General features: G+C 34.7%; 1 protein-coding gene across 4 annotated transcripts in view; it reads left to right on the forward strand.

Moving 5' to 3' along the window:
• Nlk (nemo like kinase) overlaps nucleotides 1–23,808 on the forward strand; it is a 149,590-nt gene that overhangs the window by 114,604 nt on the left and 11,178 nt on the right. For all 4 annotated transcript variants that reach the window (XM_076869352.1, XM_076869353.1, XM_076869351.1 and 1 more), the window contains 4 exons: nucleotides 6,907–7,013; nucleotides 8,751–8,836; nucleotides 12,357–12,566; nucleotides 15,704–15,805. In XM_076869352.1, coding sequence (XP_076725467.1) covers nucleotides 6,907–7,013; nucleotides 8,751–8,836; nucleotides 12,357–12,566; nucleotides 15,704–15,805 — 505 coding nt within the window. The remainder of the gene's footprint in view (nucleotides 1–6,906; nucleotides 7,014–8,750; nucleotides 8,837–12,356; nucleotides 12,567–15,703; nucleotides 15,806–23,808) is intronic.

Below are 23,808 nucleotides of genomic sequence, written 5' to 3' on the forward strand. Positions count from 1 at the left end.
GTGTTTAGCAGAGGAAACACCAGCTGGTTTGTATTTTGTGAGAAATCATGCACATGTGTATATGGTCCTAATCTGGAGGAATTGGCCTATTTGAAATCATGCTCCTTATTGATTTCAAAGGCTTTCCTTTTCAATTTTTCTTTTCTTTTTTGGGGGGGGAGCGCAGGGGGCAGGGTGGGTACTGGAGATTGAACTCAGGGTCACTCAACCACTGAGCCACATCCCAGCCTTATTTTTACATTTTATTTAAAGACAAGGTCTCACTGAGTTGCTTAGCGCCTTGCAGTTGCTGAGGCTGGCTTTGAACTCACAATCCCCCTATCTCAGCATCTAGAGCAGCTGGGATTACAGGTGTACACCACTGCGCCCAGCTACTTTTCAATTTTTTGATATCTGATAATACTTTTGCTTTGTATTAGGTTGAACCATAAGAAAATGTTATTGGTCACAAAATAGTCCAATTTGTCAGTTCAAATTCATAAGATCTATAGGATGAACAACATCCTATCCTGATATGTTTTATCGTGCTAAGTGAAATGCTGGGATTGTTTTTCTAAAATAAGTAATTTATTATCCAATATCTGGTTAGAACAGTACCTATTCCAGTCAAAGTTTTCCTTTTACTCCTTTCTTTGAAAATGTAGTCACTGTTGTCTGTATTTGGGTTTTGTTTCAATTTGCTCCTTTTGTAAGTCAAAGCAAGATTTTCCAAGTGCCAGCACTATGAATTCAACCTGATGACTTGAAAATTAGGATGTTTTCTCTCTGGTGCTTGCATGCATACCAGCTGTCACTATTAACACCAAAGATTCTGGCATTGCAACTTGGCTGCCAGTTTTGTAGATATGTGAGGCAGAATAGAATATAACCTGCTCTTCACATCCATGGAAGAACTTTTCAGTGCTGGCAGAAGCAGAATATTTTCAATAAACTGAGCAGATATGGCTGACATTTCATATAGATAAATGCTTCTTACTCTTTCCTTAGGACTTTTTTTTTCCCAAGAATAAAATCTCAAGTTGACAGCTGTCTTAATCCATTTGAGCTGCTGTAAGAAAACACCATAAACTGAGTAGCTTACAAACAACCAAAATTTGTTTCTCAGAATTATGGAAGCTGGTAAGTCCAAAATTAAGACACTAGTAGATTTGGTTATCTGCTAAAGACCCATTTTCTGGTTCATATAGTCTTTTCACTAAAATAGTGGAAGGGACTAACAAGCTCCTTGGACCTCTTTTGTAGGGGCACTAATGCCACATAATGTAATCCCTTCCAAAAGCTCCACCTCCTAATACTATCATCTTGTAGTTTAAGATTTCAACCTGTGGATTCTGGGGAGACACAGGCATTCAGACAATGAGAACACCACTTGGTATAGTAATGGCATTTGTGAAGTTTTTCCATTGTTTTTGTTTTGTTTTGTTCTGTTTTCTGTGTAATGTTCCCTTGCTTTTTTGTCCCATAAGATTTCTGGAACCAATACAATGAAAAAATAGTGGATCTTCTGATTGAGACTTAATGGTGCAAATAGAAGTATTTTCCTGTCTCTATTCTGTGTTTAAGATTTCTTCAAGGAGGAAAAAAATGTTTAGTATATACAAGAGGGTTAATATGGGAAGCATCTTATCATCCCAGTAGAAAACATTTTGCCCTCACTCTCATTTTTCTTTTTTCTTTCTCGTGCTCATACAAGCATGTGACCAATAAACCTGTAAATGGTTTTCAACTTGCATACCTATATCTTTACTACTACTCTTCCCTATGGTCCTCCTAAAATATCAATAAAGAATTAAAAATTTAAACCAGAAGGGGCAGAAATTTAATCTGGCAATGGTGAGAACCAGAAACAGGTTGATTCTTGCTTTACAGAACATCAAAAAGGCTCAGAAATTGGAGGCCTCAGGTATCAGAAAGTAGGGATGCAAGTGGGTCTGAACACAGACTTGTTTATACACCTGTAGTGGATGTAGTAGGATGCCCCAGTCTTTCTTTACCCCACCCTGCAGGAGACTAAAGGTTTATTATGTAGAGACAGCATGTTAGGCTGTGGTTCCTCTGGCTCCCAGCCCCACTCACCCAGAACCCTAACAGCCTGGCCTATACCACCTAAGCCAAAAGAAAGAGGGTTGTTTTCTGGAGAAATGTATTAACCAAAAGAGAGGATCTACACATAGTTAAGGTTCACTCATGACACAATACCGTAAAGCTCTAACTGCTACATTATACTCAAACAGTAATAGCCTAAACATCTTGTGATAGGAAATTATTTAACTCATGACATATTACATTTAAAAAGAATGCTAAATAGCACTTCAAATGATAAAAGATTATGTAATACGATGGTATTTTGAATTTTTAAAGGTGTATAGTTTATCATATAATTCTTTGATACCATAATTCCACTTCAGGAATCATTCATTAGGAAATAATGAGATTCACATAAAGCTATGTGTATAGCATGTTTAGCCCAGAGTTATTTAAAATTGGAAAAAGAAATAGAAATAACCTAGATGTTTTTTGTTTTTTTTGTGTCTTTGTTGTCTTTGGTACTAGAGGTTGAACCCAAGGGTACTTTGCCACTGAGCCACATCCCCAGCCCTTTTTGTTAACTTTTTTATGTTAAGACAGGATCTCACTAAGTTGCTGAGGTTGGCTTTGAACTTGTGATCCTCCTAGCTCAGCTTCCCAAGTTGATGGGTTTACAGGCATGCTCCACCATGCCCCATTAATAACTTAGGTTTTTAACAGTGGTGGATTGGTCAAATGAATTACATCTGTACATTAGAACTCTGTTATAAAATCCTGCTTTATTTAATGACAGCCTTCCCTTAATTTTTATTTACATATTTATATTTTTTCAAACTAAGGCAATAGGCAGCAAAGCTATATATATTATAATCCAAATTTTATTTTAAATATACATATATGTAGATACATATTTTCATCAAAATATAGTTGTTTAGTTCAAAGAAATAGTGTTCTGGGTAGTTTTTATATTCTTATGTTTCTTTGAATTTCAAATGTAGAAAACTGGAGTTTTCTACATAAAGTTTTTTAAAGCTATTATGAAAATTTGAGTAGAGACAATAGTGTAATAACTCTGAAATACCCAGCTTCAATAATGTTGATCATTTTGCCATTCTCATTTTGTCTCTACCCTGATGCCTCCTTTTTTGAAAAGGAGGGCTGAAGTCTTTTAAAGTACATCCCAAACATCACATTACTGTACCTATAAATACTTAAATATGCATTACTGATAAGAACATAAGCAGTATGCCATAATCATATCTAATAGAGTTATCCTATTCCTTAATATTTATTCGGATTGCCTTAAAGGTCTCTCTTTGAATCGGGATCTAAACAAAGTTCACACATTTGAATTTGGTTATTATATCTCTTGAGTCTCCTTTATCCCAAACATTCCTGCATGACTTCATTTCCCCTCCCACCTACCACATACTTTAGAGGAGGGATCTTTGACTTGTTCAGAAATATTTCCTGAAGAATGATCCATATAGTGTGTTTAGCCGTTTGCTTCTTCATGGTACCCTAGTTCTTTATTCCCCATATTTCTAATAAGCTGGTAATCAGAGCTAGAGGACAGATTATATTTAAATTAGACTTTTTTAGGCATGAATACTTTGTAGTCAGTGGTGCACTTATCATAAGGACATAATATTTTGTCCCACATTAAGTAATGCTAAAATTGAGTGGTGGGTTGAGTTGATATCAGGCTTGTTCTCATCCCTTTCAAGTGGCTTTCCTAGCTATTGATAGTGCTAGATCCATGATTTCACAGAAGTTGCAGAATGATGGTCCCCCCTACCCCAATTCTACTACTTCTGCATTTATCAGCCGAAATTCTTCTTAGGAAAGACAGTGAACATTTAGTTTATTTTATTATAGCTTTTTTCCAATGTTTTTCAAAAAAGAAGAAAAGATAAATTCAAAATTATGGACAGCCAATGAAGCAATTTTAGATACAGTCAAATCTAAGCTTTACTACACTGTAACCTTAGGCAGGTTACTTTCTCTGTTAGCCTAACTTTCCTCATTTGTAAATTGGGGATGTCACTACCTACTTTGTAGGTTTACCATAAAAATTAAATGGAAGTTTGGTTTTATTTTTTATTTTTCAGTCCTGGGAATTGAACCTGGGCCTTGTACATGGGGCAAATGCTCTGCCACTGAGTTACATCCCTGGCCTGCCATGAAAATTAGATGCGATAATATATTTAAAATAATTAGTAGCGTGCCAGTTACCTGTTAGATGCTCAATATATATTACTTCATTCATTCAACAAATATTTATAAGGATTTACTAAGTGCAGGCACCATCCTGAGAGTTTGGGATAGACTTGTAAACAAAACAGACAAAAACTCTTGCCTTCATGGAGCAGGGCTGAGTATAACAAATAATAAACATAAGAAGTAATTATATAGGATGATAAGCACTAGGGGCAAAAAAAAGGAAAGCTGTACAAGGAGGTAGCAATTGGGTAGGGAGTGCAGGATGCGGTATCAGATTGGTCAAGATAGGTATCATTTGAAAGATAAGATGTAAGTAAAGCTGCAAAGGAGATGAAAGATGTAAAGGCTAAATAGGTATTGGGAAGTACAGTACATGCAAAGGGAGCAGCTACAGCAAAGGCCTAAGGTTGGAATGTGTCTAGCACAGGAGGAAGGTGATAGGAGAGGCTATCAGAGAAGAAGGTCAGATCACTATGACCTGGCCATTTGAAAGACTGGTTTTTATTGAAAATGAGATAGAAAACTTTTGCACAAGAATGACACAATTTTGACTTAATCTTAAAAGATTATTCTGTGACATGCATCAGAAAATTTAAATGAATTAATGGGTGGATGTATGACAGAACAATATGGCAAAATATTAAGAGTCTACAAAATACTGAGAATATATGGGTGGTTGCTGTTTAATTCCTTCAAATTTTCAGTATGTTTGAAAAATCTCATAAGAAAACATAGAGGGCTGGGGATGTGGCTCAAGTGGTAGCGTGCTCGCCTGGCATGCGTGCGGCCCGGGTTCGATCCTCAGCACCACATACACACAAAGATGTTGTGTCCGCCGAAAACTAAAAAATAAAATATTAAAAAAAAAGAAAACATAGAATAAAAAGAAAAACTAAATATAACCCTGATAATATCATTTTATGGAATAATTCTAATTTGTCACTGAGAACTGTCCCATAAGGAAATTCCACATGTCAAATCACATTGTCTCACTTTCATTATGAGGCAAAATATACTTTTTTGGAAAGAACCTAAATGATAAAATCTGAGATTAAAATAGGTAAGCATGTAGAAGCCTGAAACTTTTTTTTTTTTTTTTTTTTGATACCAAGGATTGAACCCAGAGGCGCCTAACACCCCACACCCCCCAGCCTTTTAGCCCTTTTTATTTTTTATTTTGAGACAGAGTCTCGCTAAATTGCTGAGGTTGGCTTTGAACTTGTAGCCCTCTGCCTCAGCCTAATAAGCCACTGGGGTTACAGATAAATGCCATCCCACCCAGCCATATTTTCTGTATAATACAGTAAATGTCAGTGTATAGGAATGAATAAAACAGTAAAAAAAGAAAAATTATTTTGGTCATTCTACTATGTTTTAGAAATCTAGGACTCATGGGCCAGAGTGATAACAGTAGACATATTAAGAAGTGCCCTAATTGTAGCTAAATTTTGAAGGTAAAACCAACAGAATTTTGAGAGGGATAAATATCCTTATAACTCCAAAGTTTGTGGTTGGTGGTGTGAGCAACTTCAGCATGTATGTTAAGAGGAATGGAACTGGATTCAAATACCCAAGAAGGGTGAGTGTGAATAAAGAAGAGGACCAAGAACCAAGCCCTGGAGCATTTCAACATTTAATTGGAGAGGAAAAGAGGACTAACAAAGGAGACTTAGAAACATCAAGCAGTGAGGGACAAGGAAAGACCTTTTGTATACTAAAGACTAAAAGACAAGGAGAAGAGAATTTTCACTGTTTTGTGTCAAATGCTATTCTTCTCCCTGCTCCCAAGTTGTCCCTTTTTCTACACATCTTTGCTAAAAATTTTAAATTGGAAATTGTCTTAAGGATGGTTATAGTAAAATCATAAAATTCGTCTAAACTTTTAATGATTTTTAAACTTCAGGCAGGGCAAGACATGAATCTATTCTAGATACAACAAAAAATGATTCCTTAATATCTATAACATCCATGTGCTTAGCAGGAGTTCTGAATTCCACATTTCCATGGTTCCCCAGTCTCTTTGATCATCTGCCATGTGTTGATTAAACAAAACCCTGAGGATACAACTGAGTACAAAGCATAGGAAGCTTGAAATTTTATAAGAAGGTCTTGCAAACTTATACAAGAGTTAAATAATAAAAGAATTATTTTTTTCAGAGTGTGGAGAGATTTGGATTCAGACTAACCATTTTATATATTTCTGAAGATACCATAATTTATAAAGTAACTTAATCGATAATTCAATGGATGGGTTGTGATCTTTTTCCATGGTAGACTAAAGTGAGATTACCAAACCCCCTTTTGTTTGGATTCAAAGGATCCTCCAGTTACATTTCTGAATAGACCTTGAGACTGTTTGGTCTTTCCACTTTTCCTGACCTGTTATTTCAAATGTTTACCTTTGGTATTCTCTTTATGATGCTTTTCATAAGTAAATCATTTTGTTGCTTACTTCTACTAACTTTTAAACATATAATTCTTTTAATTTTGTCAATGTTTTATCTTGTAAAGGTAGAATTCTCGCCTCTGTTGTGCTAGAAGCTCTTTTTCTTAAATTTTTCTAGCCTTGGAAAGGCAATTACCCTAGATCTGATGACTGCTTTGAGGGGATCAAGGGCTGAATTCTCTGAACTATCCTTAACTTAAAACCTCAAGATATGTTGTCACAGAATTGATGCAGAGTGACCTACATAAAATTATCGTCTCTCCTCAACCACTCAGCTCAGATCATGTCAAAGTTTTTCTTTATCAGATTTTGCGAGGTAAGATTTTCTTCATGAAGAAAAAGGCATGTCATGATATAAATGAAATGTTTTGCTGTTCATTTGAACTTTAATCTGGCCTTCCAAGATTTTCTTCTTTCCTAACTGCTCTTTCTTTTGGACCAAGTTGTATTTCATCATTTTCATATTTGATGTTATATAATGACAAATAGTTCTTATATTCCTGATGGTAGAGAAGGTTATGTAATGTTATGTAATGACAAATAGTTCTTATATTCATGATGGTAGAGTAGTGAATTTCACTGGGCAGTTGAGTTGGGTTAATCTAGGAAGACAAATAAGCAGAGTGGTTTGTCCCACATGCATTTAAGCAGCCTTTAATTCTCTACATAGTAGGAGTACGTGGTATCAGATGACTAAATTTAAAAATTACTGTACTTCCTATGGATGAAATGCATTCTGCAAGCCAATAATAGGTGTACTTGTCAGAGTGTTGGTTGATAGTATACTAAGTCCAACTGTAGAGAAATAAATTGACCTTAAAACCAAAGCAGAAAGAGGAGACCAATAGAAAAAACCAGCTAAATAACTCCAGAATGGCTCATTAAGAGCATGGACCTAGCTGGGCACAGTGGCATATGCCTGTAATCCTTGTGGCTTGGGAAGCTGAGGCAGGAGGATCATGAGTTCAAAGCCAGCCTCAGCAACTTAGCGAGGCCCTAGCAACTTAGTGAGACTCAGAGTCAAAATATAAGAAAGGGCTGGGGATGTGGCTCAGTAGTTAATGCCCTTGGGTTCAGTCCCTGGTACTTAAAAAAAAAAAAAAAAAACACGGAGTTAACTAAGAAACAATGTAGGCCAACATAATGGATGCCACTTCTGCCATCAGTTGTATCCTTCAAAATTTGCAGTTTTAAGTGAAGAAATTAGTTGTATCCTTCAAAATTTGCAGTTATAAGTGAAAAATTATTAAAAGCTAAAATAGCTTTCTTATCCAGAAAAATTATTTTTTCATAGAATTAAGTGATTCTTTAAAGAGATTGAAAAGCATCTGCCAAAAAGAATTAAAATGCATAAGCAATATTAAAACTAGAAAGTTCACCTCCTTTAGATTTGATATTCTGTGGTGGGGAAATGGAGAAGATTATTGTCTCTTTTTATACTTGTGGGAAAGTGTGATTTGCTACATTTTATTTTTAAAAAAGAAGACTCAACCTGAGGCTGTGTCTTTTAGCAGTGCTAAAGCCCCAGTCTTTTAAGATGTCGAAATTATTTAATGACCTATCCTCCTGATTCTCAGTAGTAGAAAATACTACTGACACACGTGGACAAGCTCCTCAGTTTTGTCATATCAGTGAAAAATCTGCCCTGGGAAAGGCTCCCTGTTGCTTAATGGAAATTATTTTGTTGAAGTAGGTTCAGAATCATAGGTTAAGATTATCAGTACCAGAACTTCACTGGTCACACTTCAATTGAAGGCTATTGGTATGGTCAGTCTTAACTTGGGAGTCTGAGAAGCTTATCTGTATTTAAATCTATGTACTAGTTTAAATTATAGACATTATCTCTTGGAATATGCACACCTTGCATGATTTTACTGAGGCAAAATTGATTTTTTGAGAGGGGACTAAGTCAAACTTTTAATAATATGCATTATGCAGTTACTTAGGAAACAATTCTAAATCCTCTACTCTGTAACCTTCTAAGGTTTGTCCAGCATCATTAATTGACTAAAAGGAATTAAACATCTGCAATTAAATCTGTTCATTATTTCAGGTTTGAAATATCTCCATTCAGCTGGCATTTTACATCGAGACATTAAGCCAGGGAATCTTCTTGTGAACAGCAACTGTGTTCTTAAGGTATCTTTTTTCAGTTTTAAAAACACTAAATTTAGAATTATAATGAATAATAGAGAAGTTGATGTCTTTTGAGATTGTTCCATTGTTAAAGAAAGTATATATCAGAAAAAAATATTAGAAGACTATTCTAGCTTTTATTAAATAAAAATGAAATAGAGCCTTTTAGGAAGACTGTCTACATTTTTGCATAAAACATTTCTGTATGCTATTTGACTGATGTAGCAAAGTAGGAAGTAGAAATATGTTTGAAAGTGAAAATGCTAGACCACAAAAAGTTATGTGCGCCTATCAAGTGTATATCCTCCATATATCATAGCCAATCCTCAGTAACTCCCCTGAAGAAAAATGGATTACAGGGTTGATTATATTTAGCACTCCAGAAAGCATCAGTTTTACTTCTCCCTCTGGTCCCACTTCCCATTGTCTCTTGTTATAGAGACTCACAAATAGCAAAATCCACATATGTGCCTTTCCCTACCTCTAATACAAATATATATTGGCAGACCTCCTGAATAATGAAAGGTCTACCATATTTTTCCTCATCATAGAAATTAGAGATAAGAACCTTTTTAGAGGGCCGTGTGAAAGCAAATAAAAATTCCATTTATTTCTTGAGTTGTTACAGTATTATATAGTACTTTAGTCTACAGTAATTATTTTTACCATTTCAATGATACATTTGAAAGAACTATCTTTTAAAAGTAATCAAAACTATTGTTATTACTTAGGTTGTTGACAGTTAATCCAAGCATTAACAATTTTAAATGTAGAAATAAATTTATTTATTTATTTTAATATAAGTGATTTCTCTGAACTGTGAGCCAATTCTCTTTAAAAGTCAGTTGGTTGTAGTGCATATGAATGAAAATTCACTATGGCCTTGAAGAATTGTGACTTTAGGAGTTAAAAAACAGTTTTTCATATTTTCCTCAAAAATGGCAGTAGTTACATTTCATCCTTTTCTAATTAAAAGAAAAACACACATTAAAAATTTTATAATTAGGAATTCTTTGTCCTGTTCATACCAATCAATCATATGACAACTTAAGCTCGTTTCTTCTTATTTGGGTGTTTGGTTTGAAACCTTTACAGAGGGTTTTGTATAGAATCTGTCATGCCTGATGCTATTAACTGCTTGAAGTCCATTTTCCAAATCATCTATTATGGTATTGTAACCTCTGGCTACATAAATGGTAACTAAAGGAAAATGTCATTTATGGATACACAACATAGATTAGAACAAATTGAAATTTTGTTCTGCTCCTTTGACTCATCCTAGATCTAGGCTTGCTTTTAAAAAGCCAGAGTAAAGTATAAAGCTATAGACACTATTCTGTTCCATCAAATATACAAATTAATTTGTATATTATTTGAAGATAATTGTAACAAAACATTTTCCTTAAATTAGTCTCCATCTTTTGCAGCGGGTGGGGACATGGTGTTGGGGATTGAATGCAAGATTGCTCTACCACTGAGCTACATCCAGATCCCTTTTTATTTTATCGTGAAACAAAGTCTTATCATATTGCCCAGCTTGTCCTTGAACTTGGAACCCTTCTGTCTCAGCTTCCTGAGTCTCTGGGATTAAAGGGTTGTACCACCATGCATGGCTTCTTTTCATATTTTGAATATATTTTGTTTCCTATTAAGCAAAGTTGGATAATTTTGCTGGAAATCCTCAGTATCTTTTTAGTTATTTGATCCCTGTAAATTTCTTACTTTGGGCTCAGATTGTCTTGCATTTGCTAACAACAACAACAAAAAGTAAACTCAGGATCAGGCTGATGTTTTTAAAGGGATTTGTTTTATGACAAAAGACATTGTTCAATGGGTGTTTGGTTGGGTTTTCTCCTAAAATGTAAATGCAAGAAAAAATTTTGAGTTCTTTCTTTTTGTTTTGCTGTGTTTTAAAAGATGTCCTAAAAAATCATGGCCTAGTAACATTTTCTAAAAATATTATGTTATTTGAACACTAACCTTTGGAAAGATGTGATAAATTTGGTCTTTTTGTTATGATTTTTCTGTATTGTCTGGAAAAATTTTCTTCATTATTAGGTTTTTAAATGTTGGCTTCATACTGACTCATCCCCACTTGCACACATGCATTCATTTAGTGTGAATAGACAATGTTGATTTAAGTCAGAAAGAGAGATTGCCAAAAATTAGGAGTAAATTTTGTTTTATTTAAAGGAGTAGTTTTCAAACTTTTAAAAATATTCCAGAACCCTTTTTCAAGTTCTAGTACCTCAACTTAGAAAACAGATTTAAAACATTATTTTACCACTTCTAACAGTTTCTTGTAAAGTTAATCAGAGATAACATAGCTTACATGGTCTTTACTATCTGACCTCATCATCAATATTTTCCCAATATCAAGAAAATCTCAATATTTGGAGATAGTAGTAGTTGCAACTGTGGCTTTGTTGTAATTTATTAACAGGTAGTTTGCAACCTCAGGCTACTTTTCAATTAAATAGAAAGAAAAAATTTATTTGTACTGTATAGAAACTAACCAGTCTGTGAGCTTATCATTTTTTTTCCTTTTTTTTTTTTTTTTTAAATATATTATTACTGGGGATTGAGCCCAGGGTCTTGCACATGCTTAGCATATACTCTAATACTGAGCAATATATCCAGGCAGTCTTTCTTATTAACTGTGTCTCCAGATTCTAATATACTATCTGAAACGTAACATTTAAATATTCATGGTATGAAGAAATGAACCTAGTAGCACTAGTATTCTACAGTATATTAAATTTTGACATACACATGTTTGAGTATGAATTTTAGTATTCTAAATGGATAGGTGTGAAATTTGAATAAAGTGTTTATAGAATTCCTGAAGTACTTCATCAGAATTGGATTCAATAGGACTCAGTTTGAAACACATAACTTTAAAGAAATTTTACTGTATATTGTACATATAAAATAAAAATGGCAAACAGTCTTAACTCAGGAAGTCTTTAAGATATACCTCTTTATCATACCTTCCTCTACAAGCCTGTCTTGAAAATAGTTTTGTTTCTACATTAAAACTAGAAATATGATTTTAACTGTGTCTTATTGTTTTGTTTTACTTAATTATCAGTTGAAAACAAATTGAATATGAGAATATTTTTTTTTAAGAGTGAGAGAGAGTGAGAAAGAGGGAGAGAGAGAGAGAATTTTAATATTTATTTTTTTTAGTATTTGGCGGACACAACATCTTTGTCTGTATGTGGTGCTGAGGATCGAACCCGGGCCGCACGCATGCCAGGCGAGCACGCTACCGCTTGAGCCACATCCCCAGCCCTGAGAATATTTTTAAGATGCATCATTTTATATAGAAACATTGAAGTTTGAAACTTTTATTCCCTCTCATCTGAATAAAACCAGATTGTATTTTGACACAAATGCACTCTACTTATATCATTAAAATTTTTTTAAAGTTCAGGAGTATGTCAAGGTTCTTTGTTTTGTTTTTTTGTTGTTCCATGTTCATTTGTCTGCTGATAATGTTTCGATTGTCTTTTCTATTTAGATTTGTGATTTTGGATTGGCCAGAGTGGAAGAATTAGATGAATCCCGTCATATGACTCAGGAAGTTGTTACTCAGTATTATCGGGCTCCGGAAATCCTAATGGGCAGCCGTCATTACAGCAATGCTATTGACATCTGGTCTGTTGGATGTATCTTTGCAGAACTACTAGGACGAAGAATATTGTTTCAGGCACAGAGTCCCATTCAGCAGGTGTGGATTCACTTTAGGGCTTTTGTAGCTTTGAATTCTATTACAGAGTTGAGGGGAAAAGCCATCTTGCGCATGTCTTGGGCTTATCCATTGTACTGTCTAATTTGCTTTTAGCAGATTCAGGTTCACTTAAAATTCAGAAAGTTACAAACTCTAAGATTACAGAGAGATTCATTTTATAACTTAGGAGACTATTAGAGTAAGTGTTGACTTTATTACATGCACTGATGCTTATAGCTGCAGACTCTGCTGTTATAATGTGCACAGGTATAATCTTCAATTGTTAGAGGGTTTCTCTTCTTTCTAACTGAATGGCTGTGACTTGAAGATGTATTTGGTGACTTTATGTACTTATACTTTGTGCTTAGAATCTAAATTTTTACTTATTTCTTTAAATTTGAACGTGAGAAATTTTCTAATCATTATTATAAAATGTAACTTTAAGAAATCATTCATGGCTAGGAGTGTGGTTCAATGGTAGAACACACTTGAGGTCTGGTTTCATTCCCCAGCACCACTGGGGGGGAAAAAAACTAAAACAGAAATCATTTGTGTTGCCTCAGTTGTCCTTTATACTAATTCATTAATGCATGTCTTTTCTTAGGATATAACCTAAGTATTTTTTATTAATAAATTTTAACAGTATTGTTTGCATGAAGCAAACAAGCAGTGAACCCAAATCATGGAATTTGATGGATGGGTTCAAAAATAGCTTTTGCCACTTACATCAGTTATATTTGGGGCAAGTTACTTAACCTCACTGACCTTCTTTTTAATTAAAAAAACGGGGGAGGGTATTTTGTTTTTTGTTGTTGTTGTTGTTTTTGAGGGGAGAATCTCTAAAGCTGAATGTTAAATAAACTAGTAAAGCTAAAAATAAGGCTTGGCACATAGTAAGCACTCAGTAAATGTTAGCAGTTATGATGGTGGTGGTGTGCCAGGATGCTAGGGATGTAGCAGTAAAACAGACAGAAGTTATTTTGCCTTTGTGAAACTGTCGTGTAAGACATAAAATAAGTATGCCAATAAATTAACCCCAAGTAATGATAAAGTCTGTGATGAAAAAAATCACACCAGGTTAAAAATAGAAAATGATGGGTGAGTAGGGCAGCAATAAAGAATTCTTCAAAAGATAACATTTCCCTCACATGAAATGAGAGAGTAAGGTGCTGGGGAAGGTGTTCCTGAAAGAAGGAAGGAGGATAATACAGCCATCATAATAAAGCCCCTGAGGCAGGAACAAGTATGGCATGTTAGAGGGATTATAGGATCAAAGATAGGAAATGACATCAGAGGGAAAGAGAAGGAACCTGCCAATGAAGTATTTTGAGCAAGGAAGTATTGAGATTTGATTGATCCTAGTAATTAAAAAATTACCAGATGCATATAATACGTAATCTAATTTTTACTACTATTGACAATATCTACTATTGAATTTCTTTAGAAAATAGAGTTAAACAGACTTACCTATAAGACTAGTTTATCTGAACATAACAAACTATCATAAAATGAATGTGTGACAGTACCTTACATACAGAAGCTTAAATAAAAACAATAATAATAAAGAGGTGTTTAAATCCTAACTGTTGAACAAGAATCTTGAGTTGATGCTAAAAAGAGCTTAGAAAGAAAAGTGAAGCAACTTGAATATAGGATATATTTCATTTTCTAGAGAATTCATAGGTCTTAAGCACTGGAGGAGAACTCATCTATTGTCAGTGTATTCTAGGGTAAAAAATTGATATGTAAAATAGAGTCTAATTTGAACACAGAAGTACTTATTTTTTTCTGTTGCATTTTCTCTGTATCTTTGAAAAATAACTACCCTAAATGCTGAAGAGCAGATCATAAGTGTTTCCCTTGAATCTAATCAATTTTAGAATGTTTCCATAAGCCAATTATTTCCTTTTGCCTTTAGAGTAGTTTCTAGAGACCCCACAATATTGATTCTACACTTTCCCAGAAAATTTTGTATAGAGATCTAACTTTTATGGAAAGCAAGCTTTTCAAATATATCCTTTATCCTGGCAGTGATAATGATGGCTACCCCTTGGTTTAGATATGTGCAGAAAACTGTCTTCTAGGTAAGAATTTCCCATCCTACAAGAATCTGAATGAAATGTTATTGTTTTTGTTTTTTGTTTGTTTGGTTTTTTTAAGTTGTAGATGAACACAATACCTTTATTTTATTTATTTTTATGTGGTACTGAGGATTGAACACAGTGCCTCACACATGCTAGGCAAGTGCTCTACCACTGAGTTACAATCCCAGCCCCTATTATTGTTAATTAGTTTATAAAATTGGTATGTAAATAATTTTTATAACGATTGTAACACTACAATTGTTACAATAACAATTGTAACACTACAGGAAATTCATGGTTTGCTACTTACAAGGTTTGTATGTGAGAAGACCATTTTATTGCTTTCTTTTATTGTGCTCAGCTAGCTAAGTGTGACTTTATGCAGTTTCATAGTTTTCCAAGTACTATTGTTTCCTGCCAATGTAAGAGATTTTTTGCATGACTAGAATGTAAAGGTTGTGTACTGGCCCAAACAGAGTTTATCTTTCATTTCAGGTCAGAATGTTTTGAGTAATTATTAAACCATACAACTGGTTTCTGGATTAGCTCCTCTATGAGCTTAAATGCATCTGAAGCATCAGAATCCATTCATTAACTTGTTTGAAAGGACAGTTATTAACCACCAACAGAAGAAAAGTTCAACTCCACAAAGATTGTAGATGCTATAACAGCACAATAGGCCAGCCATGGTGGTACACACCTGTCATCCCAGTGACTCAGAAGTCTGAGGCAGGAGGATCACAAGTTCAAGTTCAGCCTGGGCTGTAGTCTTAGAATGCAATTCTTGCCAAACATATTATATATAGATATATATATATTTTTTTGTCATGAATTCCCAATAAATATCTTTCTGGGGTTTTTGTATGTTTTTGTTTTGTTTTTGTTGAATAGGCCATAAGTGAAAGTGGAGACTCCTGCAAGGTTAGTTAGTCTAGAGCTTGCTTTAAGTTTTTTCCCAAAATTTGGTCCTTGTTTCTAAGGCTGTTATTTAAGAGTAATGAAAGATTGTTTCTGTGATCTTATTGTCCATTTGTATTTCCTGTTTTCTTGTAGTTGGATTTGATCACAGATCTCTTGGGCACACCATCACTGGAAGCAATGAGGACGGCTTGTGAAGGCGCTAAGGCACACATACTCAGGGGTCCTCATAAACAGGTAAAAGGGGGGAAAAGAGATCTTTATCTGGTAACTGGGCAGAATTTCTCTTCTGAAAGATAATGTATTAAGAACTTTTAAACAAAGATATTACTTGTAGGTTTTTTTTATTTTTTTATATCATAACCTAAATTTTAAAAAAGTTGAAAACTTACCAAACTGAATAAAATATGGTCATTCCCAATTACCTGGGGGGGAAATGCATATTTTTGTAGCACTTTTGCCAATAAATGACCTCTAGCTTTATATCTTCTGGTTTATTGATACATAAGGGAAAAGTTACTGGCAATGGAGGTTTGTCCTCAGTATATGTATATCAAGATGTTCTTTCCAAATTCTGAGCCAGAATTCCTGGTGTCTCTTATTTTTCCTGGTGTCTCTTATTTCAGCCAGGAAGGTGAAATTGTTGCTTTGCATTCTAGCCACTAACACAAAATCAGATGTGAGAATTGTTAGAAAAGATGCATAAAGAGAGATTGCCAGATTTGTACTATATTACTTGAAACCATCAAAATCACTGCTTAGAAAGACAAGATGGTTTTTATCTCTGCCCTCTTGATTTAGCAGCATTTTTTAGAAGCACTTTCCTAATCCCCTTTGGACAAAACAGCTTAATGATGTGAAGAGTGAATAAGGAGAATACTTTACTTAGGAACTGCAAACTGAAACAGAACAGATAAGGCTTGAACAGGATGAGCTGGCAACTAACCTTCCTGGGCTTTTAGATAATCTGATTGATGATACCAAATGACAGTTTGACACTCCTTTCAAATGGCCAGCCAACCATTTGGCTAAGGCTTCATCTTCTGCAGTTCCCTCTTTAATTCTAGTGTGACTCCAGAGCTTGTGTTTTCATAGGTATAAAGGAAAGTGAGATTATATGTTTTCCAAGAGAATCCCAAACTAATAAAGAGAGATATATGCTTGTAGTTTAAAAAGCCACCTAATGGATACATCTTTCTGTGATATTTAGCTTAGAACAATAAAATAATTTAAAATCCCAATACCCTTAGAAGAGTGCAGTTATTCTTAACCTAGAGGAAGGTTCTATAATCTAGAAGGAACTAATAAAGTCCATTGTGTTCCATTTATTTATTGGCCAGCATCAGAAATACTAACTAATTTGTCAGTATCTTGTGGAAAATGTATCCTTGGAAGTAGCAAAATAATTTTCCTCTTTTACTGATCTCATCAGGTCAGTAAATCTTACCTAGCTAAAGGTAGACAGTAATGAAATGTGGTGAAAATCAGACACCCTGGTGCCACCCTCCATTTCTAGAGGAGTTTGAGCTATTACTAAAGGTTGCCAGTTAATTAATCCTCTGTGTCAAAGAGTTGCTAAACAGCAGCCAAGACGGCAAGACTTTCTGAAAAGTTTCTAACCTGTGTCTAGAATAGCTCAAAAGTCAGGGCGGTGGGGGGAACTGGGGTTGTAGCTCAGTGGTAGAGTGGTTGCCTGGCAAGTGAGAGGCACTGGGTTCCATCCTTAGCACCACATAAAAATAAGTAAATAAAATAAAGGTGTGTGTACATCTACAACTATAAAAAAAAAAATTTTTTTTAAATAAAGGTTTGTGTGTAATAACACGTTTATAATCCCAGTGACTCGGGAGGCTGAGGCAGGAGGATCACAAGTTCAAAGCCAGCCTCAGCAACTTAGTGAGGCCCCAAGCCACTTAGCGAGACTGTCTCAAAATAAAAAATAAAGCGGGCTGGGGATGTGGCTTGGTGGTAAAACACCCCTGGGTTCAATTTCCACCACCACCAAAAAAAAAAAAAAAAGTTTACTGCACTAAAACACTGTGAATTCCTTTGCACATTGCTAACAAGTGATTCCTTTTTTCTTAGAAATTGTAAAATCTGACATTTGTAAAAATATAGAGCTTTCAATTAAATAAACATAGTGAATGTCATATTTTCTAAACATAAGGTAAGAAATGAAAAAGTCCCATTTTTCTTTAGTTGAATAGGTTGAGAAGTGTAACAGAATACTTTCTTACACTTTTTTTTGAGGGGGTGGGGGTGGCGTGCTTAGTACTGGGTACTGGGGATTAAACTCAGGGCCTTGTACAGGCTAAGCAAGCATTCTACCTTTGAGCTACCGCTCCAGTCCTTTCACATACATTTTTACATGAATTGGCCTCTTAACAGTAACGCCTTTTGGGATTTTAACATTTTATTTATTTCTGAGTTTCCTGGTTGCCTCAAGGGATCTCCGCATTAAAGGTTAGTGGTTGCCCTGGCTAGTCTTGATGTCAGAACATTTTAACTTTAAAGAGAAACTAAGAGGGTGAAAATTAAGAGACCAGTTCTGCTCAAAGGCTAAATAGATATATTTTGTATAGGCTTTAAAATTTTATCTTTAGATGACCTTTCTTTACCATTAAAACTGTCACCAAAATAGTAGGAAAAGTTTGTTTTTTAAAAAAATTACATATTATGACCATGTGGAGTTTATCCCAGAAATGCAAGGATTGCTAATCTACCGAAAATCTAAATATTTTAATATCATAAATGAGAAAATTCAAGATTATCTCAGTGCAGAAAAGGCATTTGATAAGGTTCTTTTTAGGTCTTAACATCAGAAGGACTCTTTACAAAAACTTACTGAAAATTTTTAAGTGAATTCCTTTTAAGCTTATAAACAAAGCAGAATGAGAAAGATAACACATTACTACTTACAAAAAATGAAAATGCATGTACACAGAGAGAATATCTGACTTTTCAAAAACTCAGTGAAGCTGCTTAAGTTAATTGAAGTCTTCATGGGGCAAGCTCTGTCTTACTGTATTTATTCAAAATTACTTAATATTAGAATATTAGATTAACTGTATTTTAACTTGTGAGGAATACTTATAAAAATTCAATTTAAGTTTTTTTAGGTTGAACTATGAAAAGGAAAAACTAAGCATCTTATAAGTAATTATCATTTAAATAGCTGCAAGTTAGATGCAAATAACCATTTTTTGTTAGCAAACTTCTAATTACTGTTAAAAATTATTGCTACGTACTAAGAAATGTCCTAAGTACTTCTTATATATTCCTTTTTACCCATGGAAGATGAGGCATTACAGAAGTTAAATAATAACATTCTTAACATTATAAACCAGATCTCAAAAACAGGTTTTTCTAGTTTAAAAACCTGTTTCTAAGTTAGTATATATTGCCTGGCACCAACCAACACCTTCACAGCATAATTTTAAACTTCTATTTGTGTGTGTGTGTGTGTGTGTGTGTGTGTGTGTGTGTGTGTGTATTATGTATTCATATATTTTATACATATGAGCAAGTAAGATGTAAGTACCTATAAAACAAAAATTGTAGAGAGTTAAAGTCATCCTCAAGTACCACCCTTAATCCCAGTCTTTTCTGGATTAGTTTGAGAATATCTTTCCAGGTTCATTTGTTTTTTAAAAATCAATTTTCTTTTTCTTTTTTTAAAATATATTTTTCGTTATAAATGAACACAATATCTTTTTATTTTATGTGGTGCTGGAGATTGAACCCGGTGCCTCACAGGTGCCAGGCAAGCGCTCTGCCACTGAGCCACAATCCCAGCCCCTCCAGGCACATTTTTTTCTGTTTATCTTATTTAGACATATTTGTACAAATAAATATATGCTACTATTTGTTGGGACTTTTTAAAAAAATACAATATGTGTGTGGGGTGTGTGTGTGTATATACCTAGATATTTATCTTTATATATCTATGTCTATATATATATACACACAAACACAAGGAGAACTTAGTTGAATACTTTTTCTTTCTTTCTTTTGGACTAGAGATTAAACCCAAAAGCTCCCTACCACTGAGCTACATTCCCAACCTATTTTATTTTTTTATTTTGAGATAGGGTTAAATTGCCCAGGCTAGCCTCAAATTCTTGATCCTCCTGCCTCAAGCTCCTGAGTCATTGGGATTACAGGCATGCATTACCATGCCTAGTTGTCCTAAAGTCACAGATTACTGCCTCAAATTAATTTACTTGTGTTGGCTAGTTAATACACATACTATGTGTTTTGTATTAGTCAGGACTCTCTCCAGTTCAAATTGACTTAAGCAAAAAAGTGGACTTACAGCCTCATTAAAATGAAAAAATCAACTGACTTAGAATTTGGGTTGTCAGATAATATTCTGTGTCAGGAATCTGACTCTCCTTTTCTGCTGTTTTCCCGTGTTTTGACATCATTTTCAGACATCTTTTGCAAATATGGACCAGCAGTCCAGGCCTGTATTTTACTACCATAGCAATCCTTCTGGAAAGAGCTTTCCAAATAGCTCCAGAAGAAATATTTAGAAGGTTTCTGATCCAGTTAGGAATATGTTTGATTAGAGATAATAGAAAGTATTGCTTATAGTGATTTAAATAAATTAGTCATCTTTCCCTCATATTTTGAAGCTGATGTAGCAACTCAAGGTCTGTTTTTTTCTTACTTTCTGCTCTTCCATCTTTAGAATGTTGACTTCATACTCAAAACAAGAAAATGAAGGAAAAGGAAGGCAATGACCACTTTTGTCCCTTTCTCAGAAGCCTGCCTAGCATGCTTCTGCTCACATGTCAGCATCTAGATTATGTCATCAGTGGCCTCATAGTTGCAAAAATGAGTATTTAGCTTTTCTAAATAATGAAGTCAGATAAGGGAAAGGAGGTTTGAGGGTCTGTGTTAGACTAGCCATTCCATTATCTGGTCCTAGTGAGTCTTAGACCACATTCCCATCCTGGAGCCAATCTTGGTGCTTGGGAAATAATGTAATTTGATTGGCCAGGTCTAACTCAGGTGCCCATCCTTAGAATTGGGCCATTGAAATCAAGCCCAGCCAAACCACTTAGTTTGAGGGTAAAATGGGGATGGGTTACCAAAGGTCAGGGAATTCTTGGCAGACAGAAACTCTGTATGGTATTTTTTTTTTTTACAACTCAAATGTTAAAGGAAGAGAAGCTGAGCTTAGTGAAAATAGTCCTGTCTCCTGACAGGTACCATATTTTACATTTAATAGACTCACAGTATGTTAGAGAGAGAGTTCAGTTGATTCAAACTTATTTTCTAGGTGAGTATTCTTTTGTATCCTCCTAGAGTACTTTCTGTAGTACACCATGAATTGTGTATACTCAAGAAATGCTACTGACCGATCACCACAACTTTTTTGCTGCCAGCTAAAGTCTAAAACTTTTGTGTAGTTAGATAAAAACTAATAGGAACATCTGCTTAGGACACTTGCACAGCCTGGCTGATTTCACTACAGCGACCAGCACTCTGCATTTAACTTACGATGACTATGTCATAATATTTAGGGCCTCTCACTGTAGTCTAAAAACTCATTCTTGCTTCATTTCACCAACAATTAATCATAGTCGTTAATAGAGCATTCTTAATGACCCTTCCTGTCCTCATGACTCAGCACTGGCACCCACATATTCCTCCATTACTGAGTGACTTATAAACTTAACAGAACAAAGAATATACCAGAAAATGGACTGGTATTTTAAAGGGGGGAAATTTACATTGTGAATGTTGGGAGAATTGGCAAAAACTTATTTTGAAATTAGTTATTTAGGTCTTATTTCTGAGCATTCAATTTATTTCTCTTATTCAAAGTGATATTTTTGTACTTAAGAGAAATACAAACTTAATCTATTGCTGGACCTAACTGGTTTTGACCATAATGGACGGTGAATTGGAGGGAAGAAAATAAAATTAGAAGTACAGCACCTCTTGTACTCATCTTTCCTGTAGAGTCAGTGCTGGAAACTAAATTATTCATAGTTATTTTTCTGAAGAAGAATTGCCATTGCAACATAGCTGTCCTAGGCTGAAATGACACTTAGTCTTATTTTTAATGTATTTGTTGGGGTACACTTCTATAAGAAAGATTGTATTGCATTGACATTTTAGGTAGCCTTAACATCAACTCGGATTGTCTCAAGCCAACTGTCCTATATCCAGTCTTCCTCAAGTCTCATAAATTTTGCCTTCTAATTCATTCTCTATTCCCCATTAGTAGTGTCTGGAACTACCTATTTTTCTGTCCTCCCTGCTTACCAGAGAGATCTTATTCATCTCTGTTGCTCCCACACCAAACCGGGCTCTGGTATTTAGTGGATGTTAAATGATGAGCAGTGTTGTTGGTAGATAAGGATACTTGTATTAGTACAGTTTAATAGATGAGAAATCCAAGGCTCTAATAACTTACCCAGGTCTAATGATGACACAGTTAGAATTTGAACCCATATCTTCTAGTAGTCATACCAGTCAAAAATAAGATGAAGAGCAGATTTACTTAGAGAGTGGAAACGAAAGGATTACTTACGGTAGGAAATTTTGCTCTCCCTGTCTGTTAAGAATTATCTGGAATTTGGCTGCCAACCTGCACAAGCCAGTGCAAAAGAGGACAGCTCTTCACAATCAAAACAAAATCTTTCAAGAATATCAAATTACATTATTTTACATAATAAAAAATTCATGAAGAAAACAAATTAAGTTGTAAGTTAAAAATTCTTCGTCACTTCCCTCCCTTATTTTGACGAGTATAAATAATTAGGGATATACATGTTTTAAATGAGAAATGCTTCTCCATCTGCAAACATATAAATGTGCCAAGGAGGGCTAGGAGTATAGCTCAGTGGTAGAGCACCTGCCTCACACTTGTGAGGCACTGAGTTTGATCCTCAGCACCACATATATACATACATACATACATACATCATACATACATACATACGTACATAAATAAATAAATAAGTAAATCGATAAATAAATAAAAATAATAATAAATGTACCAAGGAATAGTAAGTTGGTTTACAAACACTTGAATGTTCTGTGCATATAATACTTTCTACCTGTAGTAATCCCATTAAGGCTGATACAATTTTAGACTCCCCAACCTCAGCAGTGAAAGGGATTGAACCCAGGGCCTTGGACATGCTAGGCAAGTTTTCTATCACTGATATACATCCTCAGCAAGTTTGAAACAATTTTAGAATGAAAGTAAACTTCAGAGTTTATCTAGTCCAGCCATCTCACTTTATACTTAAAGATACTGAGATTTATTTAATTAGTGACAAGACAGGACTAGAACACCCATCTAATCTTATCTACTCTTTAATCCTAAAGAAAACTTCTGTATAGAGAATCATTACCTCCTGCCAACTTTTTTTTTTTTAACGCAGATTGAACCCAGGAGTGCTTAACCACTGAGCCATATCCTCAGCCCTTTTTTATTTGTTATTTTGAGGCAGAGTCTTGCTGAATTGCTTAGGGCCTCACTAATTTGCTGAGGTTGGCTTCTAACTTGGTCTTTCTGCCTCAGCCTCCTGAATCACTAGTATTACAAATGTGTGCCACCACACCGAATTTTCTCATTATTGTTGGATTTTTCTTATGTGACTTTTGTTGGAAGGAAGCAGATATGTAAAATACTTGATATTGTAGTTGTCATAGCAGGATTCTGAGGCTGTGGCTGAGATACAAGGAGACCTTCCAGTATTCCATTTCTGGTGTTGTGGAGAGCTTGACCAATGTGAAACCTGCTTATATTGCTGTTAATGTTGCTCTTTCTAGCCTTCAGATGATCAGATGGTAGTGACTTTTTGCTTTTTGTGATATTCTGAATTTTTATCTATTAACTACCCAGAAAATACAAGACAAGATCACCACAGATACACAAGAGTTTGGGAGTAAAAGTTGTTTCCAGTTTGCCTGGAATTAGTATTGTTCTAGAGGTCAGATGCTCCCAAATAGAAACCAGAGTCTGTTTTTTTTGTCTTTCTCTTTCCTCTCCTACTTTTTCCCCCTTTCCCCCCCTTGAGGTTCTTCTCTCCCATTAATAGACTACATTAATGTAGTAACAAATTGTAAATAATTTGACTCAAAAAAGTATAATAAGCAGAAGAGATCAGGCCAAATGAAGGGGATACCACCAGGTCCACATACATTAAGCTCCAGAAAACTGAAAAGCTGCTCTAGCCTGAGATTATTTCCCAGAAGTTTTAAGTTTTGTGAGG

This window comes from Callospermophilus lateralis, chromosome 11 (assembly GCF_048772815.1).
Source record: "Callospermophilus lateralis isolate mCalLat2 chromosome 11, mCalLat2.hap1, whole genome shotgun sequence".
Classification (NCBI taxonomy): Eukaryota; Metazoa; Chordata; class Mammalia; order Rodentia; family Sciuridae; genus Callospermophilus; species Callospermophilus lateralis.